The 19958-nt window shown below is 36.0% G+C and overlaps 1 protein-coding gene and 1 long non-coding RNA gene across 2 annotated transcripts in view; both read right to left on the bottom strand.

The window, feature by feature from the left end:
* LOC110268533 overlaps window positions 8413–19958 on the bottom strand; it is a 24498-nt gene continuing 12952 nt past the window's right edge. Inside the window, exon 3 of the long non-coding RNA XR_002356619.1 lies at window positions 8413–8453. This is a non-coding gene — a long non-coding RNA (uncharacterized LOC110268533). The remainder of the gene's footprint in view (window positions 8454–19958) is intronic.
* Window positions 18349–19958, bottom strand: part of LOC107623812 (BURP domain protein RD22) — a 10583-nt gene continuing 8973 nt past the window's right edge. Inside the window, exons 2-3 of the mRNA XM_016326188.2 lie at window positions 19067–19456; window positions 18349–18880 (exon numbers count right to left, since the gene is read on the bottom strand). Coding sequence (XP_016181674.2) covers window positions 18459–18880; window positions 19067–19456 — 812 coding nt within the window. The 3' untranslated portion in view covers window positions 18349–18458. The remainder of the gene's footprint in view (window positions 18881–19066; window positions 19457–19958) is intronic.

The raw sequence follows: 19958 nt of genomic DNA, 5'->3' as shown, positions 1-19958 counted from the left end.
GTTCTAGCTTATACCACGATGACTCTGATTTGAATCATGAGGCTAAGAGATATGCATTCAATCTAAGGTAGAACGGAGGTGGTTGTCATGCACGCGTTCATAGGTGAGAATGATGATGAGTGTCACGGATCATCACATTCATCAAGTTGAAGTGCGAATGAATATCTTAGAATGGAAGCAAGCGTAATAGAATGGAAAACAGTAGTAATTGCATTAATTCATGAAGAACAGCAGAGCTCCTCACCCCCAACAATGGGGTTTAGAGACTCATGCCGTAGAGAACACAACAAGAAACGTGTAAAGTGTTATGAGGTACAATATGAATCACTGAAAGTAGTATTTATAGTAAACTAGTGACCTAGGGTTATAGAAAATGAGTAAGCTATGGTGTTTATTGTAAAATTCCACTTCCGGGGCCCACTTGGTATGTGCTTGGACTGAACATTGAAGTTTTCATGTGTAGAGACATTTCTTGGAGTTAAATGGCAGCTTTTATGCCAGTTTGGGCGTTTAACTCCAGCTTTTGTGCCAGTTCTGGAGTTAAACGCCAGAATTCTTGAGCTGACTTGGAACGCCTGTTTGGGCCATCAAATCTCGGGCAAAATATGGACTATTATATATTGATGGAAAGCCCAGGATGTCTACTTTCCAACGCAATTAAGAGCGCGCCAATTGGGCTTCTGTAGCTCCAAAAAATCCTCTTTGAGTGCAAGGATGTCAGAATCCAACAGCATCTACAGTCCTTTTTCAGCCTCTGAATCAGATTTTTGCTCAGGTCCCTCAATTTCAGCCAAAAAATACCTGAAATCACAGAAAAATACACAAACTCATAGTAAAGCCCAGAAAAGTAATTTTTATTTAAAAACTAATAAAAACTAACTAAAATGTACTAAAAATATACTAAAAACAATGCCAAAAAGCGTATAAATTATCCGCTCATCACAACACCAAACTTAAATTGTTGCTTGTCCCCAAGCAACTAAAAATCAAATAGGATAAAAAGAAGAGAATATACAATGAATTCCAAAAACATCTATGAAGATCAATATTAATTAGATGAGCGGGGCTTTTAGCTTTTTGCCTCTGAACAGTTTTGGCATCTCACTTTATCCTTTGAAGTTCAGAATGATTGGCTTCTATAGGAACCCAGAATCCAGATTGTGTTATTGATTCTCCTAGTTAAGTATGTTGATTCTTGAACACAGCTGCTTTATGAGTCTTGGCCGTGACCCTAAGCACTTTGTTTTCCAGTATTACCACCGGATACATAAATGCCACAGACACATAACTGGGTGAACCTTTTCAGATTGTGACTCAGCTTTGCTAGAGTCCCCAATTAGAGGTGTCCAGAGCTCTCAAGCACACTCTTTTTGCATTGGATCACGATTTTAACCGCTCAGTCTCAAGTTTTCACTTGACACCTTCACGCCACAAGCACATGGTTAGGGACAGCTTGGTTTAGCCTGCTTAGGCCAGGATTTTATTCCTGTGGGCCCTCCTATCCACTGATGCTCAAAGTCTTGGATCCTTTTTATCACCCTTGCCTTTTGGTAGGGGTATTGGCTTTTTCTGCTTGCTTTTCTCTTTCTCTTTTTTTTTTTGCAAGCCATCTATTCATTGCTTTTTCTTGCTTCAAGAATCAATTTTATGATTTTTCAGATTATCAAATAACATTTCTCCTTTTTCTTTCATTCTTTCAAGAGCCAACAATTTTAACATTCATAAACAATCAAATTAAAAAATATGCAATGTTTAAGCATTCATTCAGAAAAACAATAGTATTGCCACCACATCAAAATAATTAAACTATTTTAAAATTCAAAATTCATGTATTTCTTTTTCTTTTGAACATTTTCTTTTTAAGAAAGGTGATGGATTGATAGGACATTCATAGCTTTAAGACATAAACTTTAATTTTATTGATTATGGAATAAAAATAAGACTCAAAAATAAATATAAAGGCAGACCCATAATAATAGAAGACAGAAAATTAAAAGTAGAAAAATAAATGACTCTTAAAATAGACTCTTAATAATAAAGGTTATCACAGAGTTAGGACTCAACAACCTTGATTTTGAGAAGTGGATGCTCCCTCTTTTTGTGGGGTGCTTGGTCCTTCAAGGGAAAGCTTCTGGCGCTTCAGCTCCTGTAGCTCACGCCCCTGCTTCTCCTATTCCTTCAGCAGCTTGCAAAGCATGCAGTTTTGATTCTGCTATTCTTCCTTAAGTTATTCCATAGCTTCCTGCAGCTTGGTAACAGATGCTTCTAAGCGGGTCCAGTAGTCAATTTCAAGAATTTCTGGGAGGAACTCCTGCGCCCTCTTTTTGATGGAGTTGTCTTGCACTTGTCCTTCCATTGACTTCTTGGTGATTGGATGTTCAATTGGGATGAATTCATCTACTCCCATCCTCACCCCAGCATCTTTACATAGCAGAGAAATTAAGATTGGGTAGGCCAGTTTGGCTTCAGTGGAGATTTCAGTAGAATTCCTGAACCATATTTCTTCCAACCTTTGTCTCAGGATTGGCTAGAATTTCCCATCCTCTGTTTCGAATTTGCTCTTGGATCTCCGGATATTCATCTTCTTTCAGATTGAATTTAACTTCCGGGATCACTGACCTCAGACCCATTATTTTGTAGTAATGTTCTGCATGTTTCTTGGTTAGGAACCTCTCTTGATTCCAAAGACTCTTTGGAGTATTCTCTTTCTTGCCTCTTGATTTGGTTTGTTTTCCCTTAGGTGCCATGATCTTGATGAGTCTTAGCTCAGTGATCACGGAAAAGCACACCAAACTTAGAGGTTTGCTTGCCCTCAAGCAAAAGAAAGGAAAGGGGAGAGAGAGGAGAAGAGGTAAATTCGAATGGTGTAGAGGAGGGGATGGCCGAAACTATTTTTATAGGAAGAGGGGATGGCTTTCGAAAAATTTGAGAGAGATATGAAAAGATATGGAAAGAATTTGAGAAGATATTTGAGTTTTTGAAGAAGATTTGGAAAGGATTTGAAAGAAATTTGAAAAATAATTTAGAAAATTATTGAATGCTGAAAATTGAGGTTGAATGATGAAAGTTTGAAACATGTTTATGCAGAAAATTATGAGTCAAAACATGAAAATTTGAAAAAATTTGAAGTTGGAAACAAAATCTCCTCCTCCTGCCTTTCTAGCATTAAACGCCCAGTTGTTGGCCATTATGAGCGTTTAACGCCCAGCCAGGTACCCTGGCTGGCGTTAAATGCCAGAAACTCCTTTATCACTGGGCGTTTTGCTGAACGCCCAGGATACTGCAATTCTGGCGTTTAACGCCCAAAATGCCCCTTACTGGCGTTTTCTTGCCAGCAAGCTCCTTTTCTTTGCTTTTTGTACTGAATCCTTCTGTAACTCTGTGAATTCCTTCATTTTTGGTGATTAACCTTTAATGAAAATGTATACCAAGCCTCTACAAGTATTAATTAAAAATAAATAACTTGCTAATGGCTGGGTTGCCTCCCAGCAAGCGCTTCTTTATTGTCTTTAGCTGGACCTTTACTGAGCTTCATTCAAGCCTCAGTTTTGAGCATTCTTGCTCAAAATTGTCTTCAAGATAATGTTTGATTCTCTGTCCATTGACAATGAATTTTTTGTCAGAATCAATATCTTGAAGCTCAACATATCCATATGGTGACACTCCTGTAATCACATATGGTCCTCTCAACCGGGATTTTAATTTCCCAGGGAATAATCTGAGCCTAGAGTTGAATAGTAGAACTTTTTATCTTGGCTCAAAGACTCTGGATGACAATTTCTTGTCATACCACTTTTTTGCTTTTTCCTTATAAATTTTTGCATTTTCAAAAGCATTGAGTCTGAACTCTTCCAGCTCATTTAGCTGGAGCAATCTTTTCTCACCAGCTAACTTAGCATCCATGTTTAGGAATCTGGTTGCCCAGTAGGCTTTATGTTCCAGTTCCACGGGCAGATGACAAGCTTTGCCATACACAAGCAGAAAAAGCCAATACCCCTTTAGACCAAAAGGCAAGGGTGATAAAAAGGATCCAAGCTGGTATGGAGAGGTTCCTATAGGAGTCTTGAATGCTGTTCTGTATGCCCACAGAGCATCATCCAAGCTCTTTGTCCAATCCTTTCTACGGACAATTACGTCCATTCCAGGATTCTCTTTAGTTCTCTATTAGAGACTTCAGCCTGCCCATTTGTTTGTGGATGATATGGAGTTGCTACTTTGTGGCTAATTCCATATCGCACCATAGCAGAGTAAAGCTGTTTATTGCAGAAATGGGTTCCCCCATCACTGATTAGTACTCTGGGAACACCAAATCTGTTGAAAATATGTTTCTGGAGGAACTTCAGCACAGTCTTGGTATCATTAGTGGGTGTGGCAACTGCTTCCACCCATTTAGATACGTAGGCTACTGCCACCAGAATGTAAGTGTTTGAGTATGATGGTGGGAAAGGACCCATGAAGTCAATATCCCATACATCAAACAACTCGATCTCTAGGATCCCTTGTTGAGGCATGGCATAACCATGAGGCAAGTTACCAGCTCTTTGGCAACTGTCACAATTACGCACAAACTCTCGGGCATCTCTATAAAGAGTAGGCCAATAGAAGCCACATTGGAGGACTTTAGTGGCTGTTCGCTCACTTCCGAAATGTCCTCCATATTGTGATCCATGGCAATGCCATAGGATCTTCTGTGCCTCATCTCTAGGGACGCATCTGCGGATCATTCCGTCAGCGCATCTCTTAAAGAGATATGGTTCATCCCATAAGTAGTACTTTGCATCAGAAATTAGTTTTTTCTTTTGCATCCTGCTGTACTCCTGGGGTATGAACCTCATAGTTTTATAATTTGCAATGTCTGCAAATCATGGTGCCTCCTGAATGGCAAAGAGTTTCTCATCCGAAAAGGTCTCAGAGATCTCAGTGGAAGGGAGGGACGCCCCAGCCACTGGTTCTAACCGGGACAGGTGATCAGCTACCTGGTTCTCTGTCCCTTTTCTGTCTCTTATTTCTATATCAAACTCTTGCAAAAGCAACACCCATCTTATGAGCCTGGGTTTTGAGTCCTGCTTTGTGAGTAGATATTTAAGAGCAGCATGGTCAGTGTACACAATCACTTTTGATCCTACTAAATAGGATCTAAACTTGTCAATGGCATAAACGACTGCAAGCAGCTCTTTTTCTGTGGTTGTGTAATTCTTCTGTGCGTCATTTAGAACACGACTGGCATAGTAAATGACGTGCAGAAGCTTGTTATGCCTTTGTCCCAACACTACACTAATGGCATGGTCTCTGTCATCACACATTAATTCGAATAGTAATGTCCAGTCAGGTGCAGAGATGACTGGTGCTGTGACCAGCTTGGCTTTCAGGGTTTCAAACGCCTGCAAACACTCTGTGTCAAACACAAATGGCGTGTCAGCAACTAGCAGGTTGCTTAGAGGTTTTGCAATTTTTGAAAAATCCTTTATGAACCTCCTATAGAATCATGCATGCCCCAGAAAGCTTCTGATTGCCTTAACATTGGCAGGTGGTGGTAATTTCTCAATTACCTCTACCTTGGCTTGATCCACCTTTATTCCCTTGCTTGAAATTTTGTGCCCAAGGACAATTCCTTCAGTCACCATAAAGTGACATTTTTCCCAATTTAAGACCAGGTTAGTCTCTTGGCACCTTTTTAAGACAAGTGCTAGATGATCAAGACAGGAGCTGCATGAGTCTCTAAATACTGAGAATCCATGAAGACTTCTAGGAACTTCTCCACCATATCAGAGAAGATAGAGAGCATGCACCTCTGAAAGGTTGCAGGTGCATTGCACAGACCAAAATGCATTCTTCTGTAAGCAAATACTCCAGATGGACATGTGAATGCTATTTTCTCTTGGTCTTGAGGATCCACTGCAATTTGGTTGTAGCCTGAATAGCCATCCAAAAAGCAGTAATATTCATGGCCTGCTAGTCTCTCTAGCATCTGGTCTATGAATGGTAAAGGAAAATGATCCTTTCTGGTGGCTGTATTGAGCCTTCTGTAGTCAATACACATACGCCACCCTGTAACTATTATTGTGGGAACCAGTTCATTCTTTTCATTATGAACCACTGTTATGCCTCCCTTCTTGGGGACAACTTGGACAGGGCTCACCCAGGGGCTATCAGAAATAGGATAACATTACAAAGTCAGTGGGAAAGGCAAATGGCCCAACCTTGACAATCATGTCCTCAATGATGCCTGATGGGTATTTAATGGAGCCATCATCAAGTTGAAGACATATTCGGGTTGGTTTGACTTCTTCAGTCAAGCCAAGCTTTCTAAAAGTAGATGCATGTATTAGGTTAATACTTGCTCCAAGGTCACATAGGGCTGTCTTGGTACAAGCACCCTCTAATGTGCATGGTATCATAAAGCTTCCTGGATCTTGAAGTTTCTCTGGTAAGCTTTTCAGAATGACTGCACTGCATTCTTCAGTGAGAAACACTTTTTCAATTTCTCTCCAATCCTTCTTATGACTTAAGATCTCTTTCATGAACTTAGCATAAGAGGGTATTTGCTCAAGTGCCTCTGCAAACGGAATCTTTATTTCAAGAGTCCTGAGATAGTCTGCAAAGCGGGCAAATTGTTTATCCTGTTCTGCTTGGCGGAGCTTCTGAGGATAAGGCATCTTGGCTTTATATTCTTCAACCTTAGTTACTGCAGGTTTATTCCCTATAGAAGTGGTTGGAGAAGCCTTCTTAGAGGGGTTACTATCAGCACTTGCAGGTGTCTGATCCCTCATTAGCGTTTGAACGCCAGGAGGGGGCTGAATGGGCATTTAACGCCAGGTTCCCACCCTTTTCTGGCGTTTGAACGCCAGATTTGGGCATCCATTGGGCGTTTAACGCCAGTTTTTCCCCCCCTTTCTGGCATTTGAACGCCAGAGTTGTTCCTCTCTGGGCTCTTAATGTCCTCAGAGGGATTTTGGGTAGTGGTTTGGTCATCCTCTATCATTTGTTCCTTTCTTGACTTTTTGCTACTTTGAGCTGAGTTATTCAATGTCTTCCGCTCCTTAGTTGGACAGCTTGGCATTCTTCTGTTATCTGTTTAGATAGCTGCTGTCTTGTCTGATTCAATTGTGCTTCTATATTCTTGTTAGCATTTTTAGTGTCTTGGAGCATCTCTTTGAATTCTGCTAATTATTTTGTCATAATAGGTAATTGCTGATTAAGTTCAACAATCTGTTTTTGAGGATTAGGATCAGTAGTTACTATCATAGCCTTTTCTTTTATGGAGGACTCACTGTTTGAGTACAGATGTTGATTTCTAGCAACTATATCTATGAGCTCTTGAGCTTCTTCAATTATTTTTCTCATGTGTATAGATCCACCAGCTGAGTGGTCTAGGGACATCTGAGCTTTTTCTGTAAGCCCATAGTAGAAGATGTCTAACTGTACCCACTCTGAAAATATTTCAGAAAGGCATTTTCTCAGCATTCACCGCACAGCTAATCATCTGTCGGTTCTCGATCATATCGGAATAGGATCCATTGATCCTTTTGCGTCTGTCACTACACCCAACACTCGCGAGTTTGAAGCTTGTCACAGTCATCCCTTCCCAGATCCTACTCAAAATACCACAGACAAGGTTTAGACGTTCCGAATCTCAAGAATGACCGCCAATGATTCTAGCTTATATCACGAAGACTCTGATTTGAATCATGAGGCTAAGAGATATGCATTCAATCTAAGGTAGAACGGAGGTGGTTGTCAGGCACGCGTTCATAGGTGAGAATGATGATGAGTGTCACGGATCATCACATTCATCAAGTTGAAGTGCGAATGAATATCTTAGAATAGAAGCAAGCGTAATAGAATGGAAAACAGTAGTAATTGCATTAATTCATGAAGAACAGCAGAGCTCCTCACCTCCAACAATGGGGTTTAGAAACTCATGCCGTAGAGAACACAACAAAAAACGTGTAAAGTGTCATGAGGTACAATATAAATCACTGAAAGTAGTATTTATAGTAAACTAGTGACCTAGGGTTACAGAAAATGAGCAAGCTAGGGTGTTTATTGTAAAATTCCACTTCCGGGGCCCACTTGGTATGTGCTTGGGCTGAGCATTGAAGTTTTCATGTGTAGAGACATTTCTTGGAGTTAAACACTAGCTTTTATGCCAGTTTGGGCGTTTAACTCCAGCTTTTGTGCCAGTTCTGGAGTTAAACGCCAGAATTCTTGAGCTGACTTGGAATGCCTGTTTGGGCCATCAAATCTCAGGCAAAGTATGGACTATTATATATTGCTGGAAAGCCCAGAATGTCTACTTTCCAACGCAATTGAGAGCGCACCAATTGAGCTTCTGTAGCTCCAGAAAATCCTCTTTGAGTGCAGGGATGTCAGAATCCAACAGCATCTGCAGTCCTTTTTCAGCCTCTGAATCAGATTTTTGCTCAGGTCCCTCAATTTCAGCCAGAAAATACCTGAAATCACAGAAAAATACACAAACTCATAGTAAAGCCCAGAAAAGTGATTTTTATTTAAAAACTAATAAAAACTAACTAAAATATACTAAAAATATACTAAAAACAATGCCAAAAAGCGTATAAATTATCCGCTCATCAATATCAATGGCTAGTGTGATTATGTTTGGAAATAATCAACTATGAAGAGCAAGATATGAAGATAATATAGAAACTTGTGACACTGCCAAAGAAAGAAAAGTATCAAGTCTTTATGAATATTGATTTGTTGCAACTGCTAACAAAAAGCTAAGTTTATGGTATAAGAAGAAGAATCAGGTTTTAAGACTCTCAAGGAGAAATATTCATAAAACAAAAGATAGCACATTGAGTGTTTTCTTCTTCATCTTGATATATTTATTTTTGTTTGGGTCTTCCTAGTATAGAGAAAAGGTTTATGATTATATGAGAGATTATTTGAAAAAGTCTATGAGTGAATAGGCATAAACTAGAAAGGAAAGATCACACTGTTTTAGATTCAGTTTGTCTTGGTTTTTGTTTGGTATTGTTATCGGTTTATAAAGCACGAAATTGTTGCTTCATTTGACTTTACGTAGAACTGGTTTAGTTTAATTTGTCTTCGTCTTGGTCTTGGTCTTTAATGAGCGAAAATAGAAGCTCTTGAATATTAGCAAGTGTATCGGATCGTTCAAGTAATACCACAGTGAGTGGATATCGTTTTCATGAGTATTAAAGGATTAAGCACGCAAATATCGAATCAAATTACTAATTAGATCAATAAAACATGGATTGGAGAATTGTTGAGACTTGTTGAAAAGTAGAAGGCTTGAAATTGAGTTCGCTTGAGTGCTGAATGCTTCGAAAGAGGAAGTGAGTGTTGAATTGAGAGAAATTAATATGAGTGAATGTCTAGGGTTTAAAAGATGTTCATGTTCTCAGGAGAATTAAAACTTATCAACTTAGTTCTAAAGTTTGCAAATCTCTGTTCACGACGAATCTAAAGTAACTAATTTTCGATGTCTCAACTCCTCGGTTTCTCTTTAATTAACCAACCGCCAATGTCTTGGTCGATCGACAAATTAAAAAGGTTAAGTTAAAAAATCTGATTCAATTTCTTAAAAAGAAAACATAATTTTCGAGAATTGTCCTAATCTGGATTATATGTCAGGTATCCTAAACTAGGGTAATAAAAAATCATGTGTTGCCGCACGCTTACAAAATCCCCTACGTCAAGTTGATTTAAAAAGCTATGTGAAAGAGTTTTCAAGCACGATTTGAAAATCAGTTCTATCGAATCAGAAAACAAATCTAAGACAGGATTAGCACCCCTGTCGATGCTACTAATCCTTTATTGATGAAGAACAGAATACTCAATCATAAACAAATTAATTCAAAGCTTTAAATTAAAAGAAAACTTAGATTAATAAACCATTGAAACACAAATAGAGCTTATAACCCTTTGATAGAGGATTAGTGACTCATGCTTGCTGTAAAATCAAAAGTGGAGTGTCCTCCGTCGCTCCTTTTACTTGTGAATATAATTCACTTATTTATACCTAGGTTGCTTCTTATTTAAAATTTAAAACCTACTTTTATCGTAATCATAGTAATTAAGATAATCTCTAATAAATTTAAATCCTGAAATTCAAAACAGAAAGCTAATTTGATTAAAGAATCTTCTCAAATCTTCAATTTGAATTCGAATCTCTAAAACCGGGCCTTTAGGGATTAATCACTGGGAGGTAGCTTGTGATTAGGGCATGGCATCCTGGCTTCACTGTGTAGCACACCTTCTTGAGCTTTGAGTTGGGGCGTGGTCCGTCCTTCTATGCACGTGGCACCCCTAACTGAGAAACGGATTTGTGCGTACATATAAGCGTGCGCGTACACATACGATGACAAATTTTCTTGGAGGACATGGCACGTCCTACTGTCTTGTGGAATGCTTAGGTCATATTCTTCTTGAGCATGGCATGTCTTGGGGCTTATAACACGCCCTGAATTTCTTTCCTTTAAGCGTGGCACACCCTGTACCAGCATGGCACACTGTGTGCAAGATTTTGATCTTGGGTGTATGTACCTTAGTGTGTGTATGCACACTAGGCAAATTTTGGGGCTGGTGCGCACATGCCTACGCATGCAATGAAACACACTCTCTGATGTGTGGGTGTGCACCTTAGTATGCATACGCACACCTTCTGCTCTTGTCACAGTTTTTGTGTGTTGCTCCTTTGATCATCCTTCGTTTTGTTCCTTGATTTGATTTATTTTTAACTGTATTTTCTTGAAAATACTGAGCAAACATCTTAGTAGCAAGAGATACTAAAAAGTAATAAGATTAGAAGATAAAACTATAATTAATCCTACGAAAATAAGGATTAAAAACAAGAAAAATAACTAAAGATGCGAATGGGTTTAGATTGTTCCAGATGTAATCGAGCTAAAAGTTCCTGTGTATACTTACTTTAAGTGAGACACACCTTGTCATGATGCACAAAATCTACCTCTAAACCCAGAAAATAATAAAACCTTCTTAAGTCCTTTAATGGAAAAATCATATTCGGGTTAGTAATAATGGACTCAATTTCTAAAGAGCTTGAACCTGTAAATCAGAATATCATCAATATAGATTAACGTAAATGTGACAGTTTGAGGCATATTTTTAACAAACGGTGCAATGTTCCTAAACTGATCCGGGTTAACATTTTAACCGAACAAGCAAACGAACTTGTCAAATTTGGAAAATTTGGTCAAATTCGGTCTAAAGCGAGAATTGAACTGGACCAATTGATCCGCTGATGTCAGCACGCGCATCACTAAAATTTCAAAAATTTAGAGTATATGCTAGGCGCTAGGGTTCAAACTTGAGTCATTCAAGTTATAAAGGAGCCCACAAACCACTAGGACAAGTTTTTTCTTTGTATTATATTGTATCTTTTTATAAATATATTACTAACTATTAGACATAGGGAGCTACTACTGTGCTGAAAAAAAGATTCTTCAGCAGGTGTGGATCTTGCATGTATCAACATGGTGGGAACACGTGTCTCGTTAAACCATTCATTGCTTCTGCAGGTGTTGCAGTCGAAGGCAGCTGGTGCAGCAGAAGGTCCCACAATTCAGTAGGAGTGCTGGAATCGAAGTTGTTAACAAATAGATTAAGAAGTAACAGTAAGTTAATTAATTGGAAATTAAATATAATGTAATATAATTGTTTTTTTGTTTTTTATGTTCGGGCCTCAGTTAGGTGAAAAAATTGAATGGGCCTGGGGGGAATTTCATACCCAAAAAAAAAAAGAGAACCCAACCAATCAGCACCCCCCACACCCTTCGTCACTTGTGAAGTCACCCCAACCCCCCTGTATGAAGCAAAGCAAATTAGTACCAAATTGAAATCCTAGCCGTAGCTTACGTCGAGATCAAAGTTCGCCGGCCATCTATCTATGTAGCTTCCCTCATGATCGAAGTCTTCAACTTGTCTTCGTAGTCACCGATCACAGCTGCTACTTCCAGCTCGGCCTCCGTCGTCGTTGTCTTCTCAGTCGCGCTTTAGCCGGCATCTTTTTGCCGTTCACATTCGCGTCTTCATTCAAAGGTCGTCTTTGTGCCTGTTCTTCGCTACTGACGTTCACCCGGCGTTCGCCGTTCACGTTCAGTCGCTTTTCACAGTTCGAGTTCGCATTCCTGGTCGTCCGGAAGCGACGCCTCTCGCCTGCCAATGCTGGGACCTAACTGAGCGCTCCACCTGGCCGTCAAACTACTCTCTTTTGTCACCTAGGTGAGTTTCCCAATGCCCGCCACCACACAATACACCCAAACAAGAGGAATACTCTGGTTCAAACTCTGCAACTTCTGATTTCTATTACAATAAGTAAGTTTTTGATTTAGTAGTAGGTTGGTTTTTTTTCAATAGATTGAATTAAAGTATACTGTAGTTATGTTCTCTTCTGTATCACATTGATGTTAAGCTTTGAATTCTCTTATTTTGTTTTAATTTTACTACACTCAACATGTTTGATGAAGTGCTTTAACCATGTCACTGGATGGCTTTATAATTTCTAGGTTTTAGAAACTTAGTAAGTTGATTGCATGTGAAATTAGAATAATTGGGTGCTCAAACTCTGGATGTTGTTATGTTGTTTTTTGTTTTGTTTCAGGAGTCAAAATTGTTGTCACAAATGCTCAAATTTTGAACCTTGTCAAAACTTTTTTTGATGTTTCAGAAATCAATTTTGTCATCAATGTTTATAGTGAAAGTTATTTTGTTTTGTACTAAGGTTATATTTGGAAGAGGTGATTGATTGCTTAGTGATGTTTTGTTTTTGTCGTAAGCCTGTGTGTTGTGTTCAATTTTCATTGTGTGGGAAATTCCTTGAGGTATATAATAATTAATTAGGTAGAGTATTTCAATGGAGGTGACTCTGAGCGAGGAGGATGCTGATTGTGGAGGGAGTGAAAGTGATGCGTACGAGGATGAATGTTTGGAGTTGGAAGACCTCGTTGGAATGAGTGTGGATGACTTCCTGAAGAAGGTATAGGTCAGCGTTGATAATGCATATGAGTTCTATCGGGGGTTTCGAAAACTGCATGGATTCGGGGTGCGAAAGGGTGACTCCGGAAAAGACTGTGAGGGAAATTTGGTTAGGTATAGGTTTTTTTGTAACAAGGAAGGCTTGAGGGAACGTAAACACTACGACAGGGTTGACAGAACGAGGGTACACAAATCGGAGACAAGAACTAACATGATAACCTTGTCATTTCACCACCAGCAACTAGCGGTTTTGGCGGTGCGGTTTGAACCAATTTTGAGTCGAAAACTCATCCGATCCGAACACTTATTTTACTTGTGGTGCGGTTTGGATTGGATATTTTTTTTAAAAAAATTTCAATCCAATCCAATCCAATTTTGAGCGGTTTGGATTGGATTGGATTTGCGGTTTTGTAAATTAACAAAATTGAAAATATATAACCAGTCCCAACATCAAATTTTAAATAACCTACAATGACATAGCAAATCTCAACAATATCTTAAAAAACCAACGAAAACATGAACATAGAAATAAAATTATGGATTAGTTAAAATAAATTACATTTTGAACAAAAAACATTTTATTAAAGGAATAATAATACATGAAAACTATACAAAATATCTAACAAATTGAATATGTTATAAGTATAACTCTAAATAGTGTTTTAAATTAATAATATTATAACACATGAAATTAATAATATTCAAGACAGCCACATACTTCTTTTTTTTTCCCAGTGTGACGGCCAAATACTACTTCATTCTTTCCTTCATGCAACGTTCTTTATCTCTATACTCTTTCATGCAACTTCCATCACAACTTTTCTTTTATTTATTTATTTTTTTGTATTCCATAACTACTTTCTTAACATAGCCCAAGTACACTTTTGGGCCTACCACCACTAGTCCAGCCAACTTTCTTCAAATCCAACTCAAACCTCAAAATCAACATCTAACTACCACACTCCATTCAGAATAATAAAGGTTACGATCCAAAACCTATCAAGCAAAAAATTTAGGTCCACACCACTCCATTTAAAACCCTGCGTGTGGCTCACTACGCAAATACTCAATTAAAATTTTGATCACTTTAATTAGATCAACTAATTAATATCAAGTGTCACCTTCATCATCTGTCATTGGGGACCTGTACCTGCTCCTTCCTGCTTCTACTGAGCCATGCAGAATACACCCATCCATGACACGTGCAATCTGCAGGTGTTGAAGAATCTTTCCCTCAGCACCTTAGAATTTTCTTTAGACATATCCTAATTAGTAACTTAAGATATTTTTTATCTTTTTATTCTAATGAATAGTGTTCATATTAATTTAATTTATTTTTTATTTTATATTTAATTTTTTTAAATTAATTATTCCAGTGACCTGGCCGGGTCGATTGCCGGTTCGGTGCTGATAACTATGTATGAAGTTTTCCATTCAAGAAAGCGTTGTTAAAATCAAATTGTCTCATGTCCTATCCTTGGATGAGAGCAACAGTGATTATGATTCTAATTGTGGTTGGACACACCACAGGACTGTAGATCTCTTCATAGTCTACTTTAATTTGGTGAAATTCCTTCGCCACAAGGCGAGCCTTGTAACTAAGAATTTTTTCATTGGATTTTTTCTTGATAGCAAAGACCCATTTACAACCAACTATGGTTGCATGAGGAGAAGAATTAACTAGAGTTTACGTTTAGCATCTTTGAAGTGTTGAAAACTTATTGTTCATTGTTTTCTTCTAATAAAGACAACTCAAGGCTTGTTGGACATTTTTTGGTGTATGATACAGCAGGTCAGTGTTTGGAGTGGATGATGTGGCTAAAAAAGTTCTAGACTTGAGTGTTCCTATTTTAGTACGTGTGGTCATAGGATGTATATTGATAGAGGTATGAGGAGGAGAGGATGTTGGTGAGAAAACCTAATTTCTATACCAGAAATTAGGATCAAGTTAGATTGGTTTGGTAGTTTAGAGTTGTGTTGGTCAATAGTTTCTAAATTTGGATGAGTTGATTTGCTTTCTATGATTTTTTCTAAGCTTTTTGGACGTAGAAGAGTCAAGGTTAGGGGATAAAGGTGTGTTGGTGGATTGGCTAGTAATTGGATCAGAGTGGAGCTTAGGATTAGGGACAATATCATTGTGGTGAAGAGGAATAGTTTTTCTAAGAGATTCTGGTTCAGGATAAGGGATGTGAATAGTATGAGAATTGCTAGAAATTTTTGGAATTTTAGATATTGAAGGTAAAGGTAAGACTGAAGTATTAGATTTCATCTAAGACTGAAGAGAGGTACTAGGAGAAGAAGATGTTGTAAATAGAGAGTTATAAGAAAAAATAGATTCATCAAAAGTTACATTTCTTGCTAAATATATCTTTTCATCTTTTGAGAGACATTTATAGTCAAATTTTCTTTTGTTGTAAGGTCTAAGTAAAGGATAACAAGCACATCCAAAAATTCTCAAAAAAAATTCATAATCATGTTTCTTATTAAATAACATTTCATATGGACTTTTGAAATATAAAATTAATGTAGACAATCTATTTACAAGGTATACAGCTATAACAAAAGCAAAATCCTAGAATTTAAGAGACATAGATGTCGTAACAAGAAGGATAATCCTGTTTCAGTGATGTATCTATATTTTCTCTCAACACTACCTTGTTAATGAGTATAAAGACATGATAAACGATAATAAATGCCATGTTCAGTGAAAAAAATAGTAAAAGACTTTGACAAAAATTCGTCCATGATCACTTTACATGGATTTAAGTTTAAAACATGTATGGATCTAGATTAGACTCTTGATACCATGTTGTGATTTCTTGAGAAGAAGAAATTAAGAACTGAAAGTGATTAACGACAACAAATAAAAGAACAGAAAACGTAGGGAGAGAATTCTTGTTTCTTGAATAATATTTTTCATATGATTCTAATAAAAGCATTATATTACACCAGTACAAGGACCTGATATATATATATATATATACACACACAAGAGCCTTGAATCTTGCTCAAAATATCTATAACTACTAATTAATCATAATAGTTTTTTTAAATAACTCTTAACAATATTTTTAACTGACTTTACCCAAACTATGTTATATGCTATGTATGCTTTGACAATTTTTCGCGCACACAAAAAAAATTATTGCATCGAAGTCTCTGAACTTTATAAAAGATCTATAAGTCTTTTCGTCATATTTTTGAGAATTTATTTGTCCAAATAAAAATAATAAATCTTATTAAGGTAGAAATTTATATGTCTTATTTTTGTAAAGTTTCAGATATCTCAATTTAATAAAATTTTTTAAAAAAAATATTCGAAAATTTTTTTAAAGTTTTATTTAGATATATATTCAAAAAAAAAATTAAAGACCAATACATGTGATGGTCCAGCCCAACTAACTAATGGTCCAAAGTTTACTCCCTACAAGTAATAATAATTGTATTACAATACCAAAAATAAAATTATTACAAAAACCATGCTTAACACCTAACCCACAGTAATATCTTCAGCTAAATTGAAGCTCACAGAACCCGAATTGTACTCGTCCAGTGTTCACGTGTCGCTTTCTCTGTAGTTCTAGCGGGCTGAAATAATAAAGCTCAAGTATCATAGCACATATATAGCACACACCTTCTTAATTTTAAAAATAATGTGGCATATTAAAATAATGTTGGCAATGGTGACGCTATAGGGAAGTGTCGACAAGTAGAATTTAGGGTTATGGCATTACTAGATAACACAATGCGTAAGGGTTACTTCTAATGGCAGAAACACTTTTAATCTCTTGAATTGGTAAATTCACATACTTTTATTGTATTGATTAATGTAATCTTCAAGTGATAGTTAAAATGAAGATCCATCACTTACATATTTTATCTATCTTGAAGAATAATAGATAGATAATTGCATTATTTATTATAAAATATATTTTAATTAATGCATAATATTATTTAATAATATAAAAATGATATCTATTTTCATTTATTTTGAATAGTTTCATATGTATAATTTAATTTCAAGAGAAAGATAAAAGATTTTGATTAATTGTTTCTTATGATGATTGAAGATAGATTCATTTTTATCAAGTTTTGTAGGGATGTAAAATTAAAACTAGAAAAGATTTAGAAAATAAGATCTAAAAAAAATGAAAGAATATTTGAGTTGAAAGATATGATAAAAATAACTTAGAGGGAAAGCATATGATTTTTGTTTCCTATAAATAGAGGATTGGGGTGTTTTACATTTTCAACTTTTACTCTCATCATAAATTCTATTGTGTTCTTATTTCTCTCTTCCTTGCTAAGTTTGTTTTAGGTTGTTAGGATAGATTGATCCTTTTGAATTATTCTATTAAACTTTAGTTTTTCTTTTATTTATTAAATTTAATAAATTATGCAATTATTTTATTTGTTAATGATTTCTTTTTAGGAGCCATGAACGTAGCCTAAGAATTAATTCATGTTTCTAATTGATGAATGCAAATAAATCTATTAGAATAATAAGTTAAACAAATAATTGCCATAAGTTAAAGTATAGGCTGTCGAGGATGTGCATGCTTATTATGTGGTCTTATAAATTCTAGTTATTTATCACTAATAATTTAGATTTAAATTAGAGTTAAGCATTAACCTGATTAATCTAATTAGGAGGGTCGTTGCACTTGAGTTATCAAGATGCAATTATAGTTAACTAAGAGCAATTCAACCATAATTATATTACATTAGGAAAAGCAGGGTTGAACAATTGGTAGTAGAGAGTTTAAGATATTAGGTGAAGTTATATCCTAACTCCTACTATTGATCTATTATTGCAAAAACAAAGGAGTATTTAAAGCCAACTGAATGAAAAAACCTATCAGAATTAAAACTATTTAAAGTAAATTGGATTGGATTGAATATTATTTGATTTATAATGGAATTTTGAATCAAGAAATAAATCACTTTTAATACTTGTGAGTTGTGAGCGTGCGTGTGTGTGTATTTTTTTTTCAGGAGAATACACAGCCAAATTTACACGAGATTTTTTAATAACAGTTTTCCATGCATATCTGTAGGAGAACAATAATGATGAAGCCACAATAATTAATATATCATCTAATATGAAGTATAAATATTCATAAAATACATACGATGATATATCATATATCATATCTAAATTCTACATAATAATAAGCTAGGTAATGTGCAAGAAAACCACACAAAACACTAGCAAGATTATATATATGTAATGGTAGCTATTTACATAAAAATATTTTTATGTGTAAAAATGATAGCCAATAACTATTAAAATTACAACGTGTTAATATCATCTTAACTATCATTTTTACGTAAAAACATTTTTATGCAGATAACTACTATACGAATTCCACAAAAAAAAAAAAAAGCATTCAAATCAAGTTCTATAGCAAATGTTACACCGGTAATATGATACTAGTTATTATTCATAAGCTTACACAAATTAAATGGCACATTTACTTGGAAACCCAGACAACATGATCCTCAGGAAGGAAGTGGCACACTGGTGTTCCAGGCTTAACTTTCAGCACTTGAAAAGCCAAATGCTTGGGGTTCCATCCAGAGGTATCGGTGTGGCAGACGGCGGCGGCTTTAACTCTGCTTCCATCAGCACCCTCCAAAGGCACCTTAAAAGCCATAGTAGTTTCTGTTTTGTGGCAATAAAACAGAGCATAAGGGTAATTTTGTTTGTGGCACACAACAGCTTTGTTTTCATGGTTTATCTTCTTTACACCCGGTGCAACGTTATAACTCTGCAGCTTTGTTTCTTTGCTTATTTCGGTGGACACTACATCAATATTTTTTCCAAGTTTTGAAGTGCTAAAATCTACCATAGATTCTAACGAAGTTGCACAATACTTCTCTTCGCCTTTAATCCCTGGTAACATAATGATAAAATAAATATATAATAACATTAGAATATATAAATTGGAATTTGAATTTTTTAAATTGAAATTCAAATTTAGTTTATTAAAATTCAAATTCAAATTACTATATACTATAGAATCATAATTTTGAAATAATTTTAAATTTGAAATAGCCGTTTAATGGAAACATGTTTTACCTGGCTCCTCACATTCCTTGATGGTGTTCTTGATGGCATTAGCTTCATCTGATTGAGGATCCACGGAGAGCTTGCTGAAAACATCTTCCACTTTGTTGGATGAAAAGGGTAGCGAGTCTGCCACTTGGCGGGGCAAGAAGGCGGCGGCATCGTCGGTGGTCTTGGTAAAGTGGAGGTTGAATTTGGTTCCGGGATGCAAATCCTTTTGTAAGAAGAAGAGTGCGACGTTGGGGTCATCATGCAACTGGGTCTCAGAAGCAGCATAGCGGTAAATAAATGGAGAATTTGGTCCAACTCCAACATACACAGGCTTCCCCTTATGGCCATGGCCTGTGTTCACTGATACTCCTCTTCCTCCCCCTACATTCACATTTGTACCACCATGCTTCCCTGACTCACAAGTAACACGCTTATTACTTATTATTCGGATCTTATATATATGCTTTATTTACTTATGCGTAAAACGTTTTCTTTTTTATATTAAAAACGATTATAAAAAATAAGAGGAGATAAAAATATCGAACGTTTGCGTGTACTTCTCTTTATTTAAAAATTAGTATTTTAATGTATAAATAATATTTTGATTTTGTTAGGTAGACAATAATTTTTTTGAATAATAGATTTTAGAATTGACTCAATAAAGTAAAAAAAATATTTTACCTAAATTACTTCCTAAACCCTAATATTAAGATAACTAAATTGAAATCTAATAATTATTAACTGTGCATAAGTAAATCGAATAAAAAAGAATAACTATTTAACTAAAGATCAACATAATCATCTGCATACCTATTGAATTGAACATTTGACATATCCATTATTCACATTCTTATTATCTTCCTATACTTTTCCATAATATTTTTATTATCTTTTATACTATAAAAAGAATATA

This window comes from Arachis ipaensis, chromosome B10 (assembly GCF_000816755.2).
Source record: "Arachis ipaensis cultivar K30076 chromosome B10, Araip1.1, whole genome shotgun sequence".
Lineage (NCBI taxonomy): Eukaryota > Viridiplantae > Streptophyta > Magnoliopsida > Fabales > Fabaceae > Arachis > Arachis ipaensis.
This window is presented reverse-complemented; position numbering and strand designations above follow the sequence as displayed.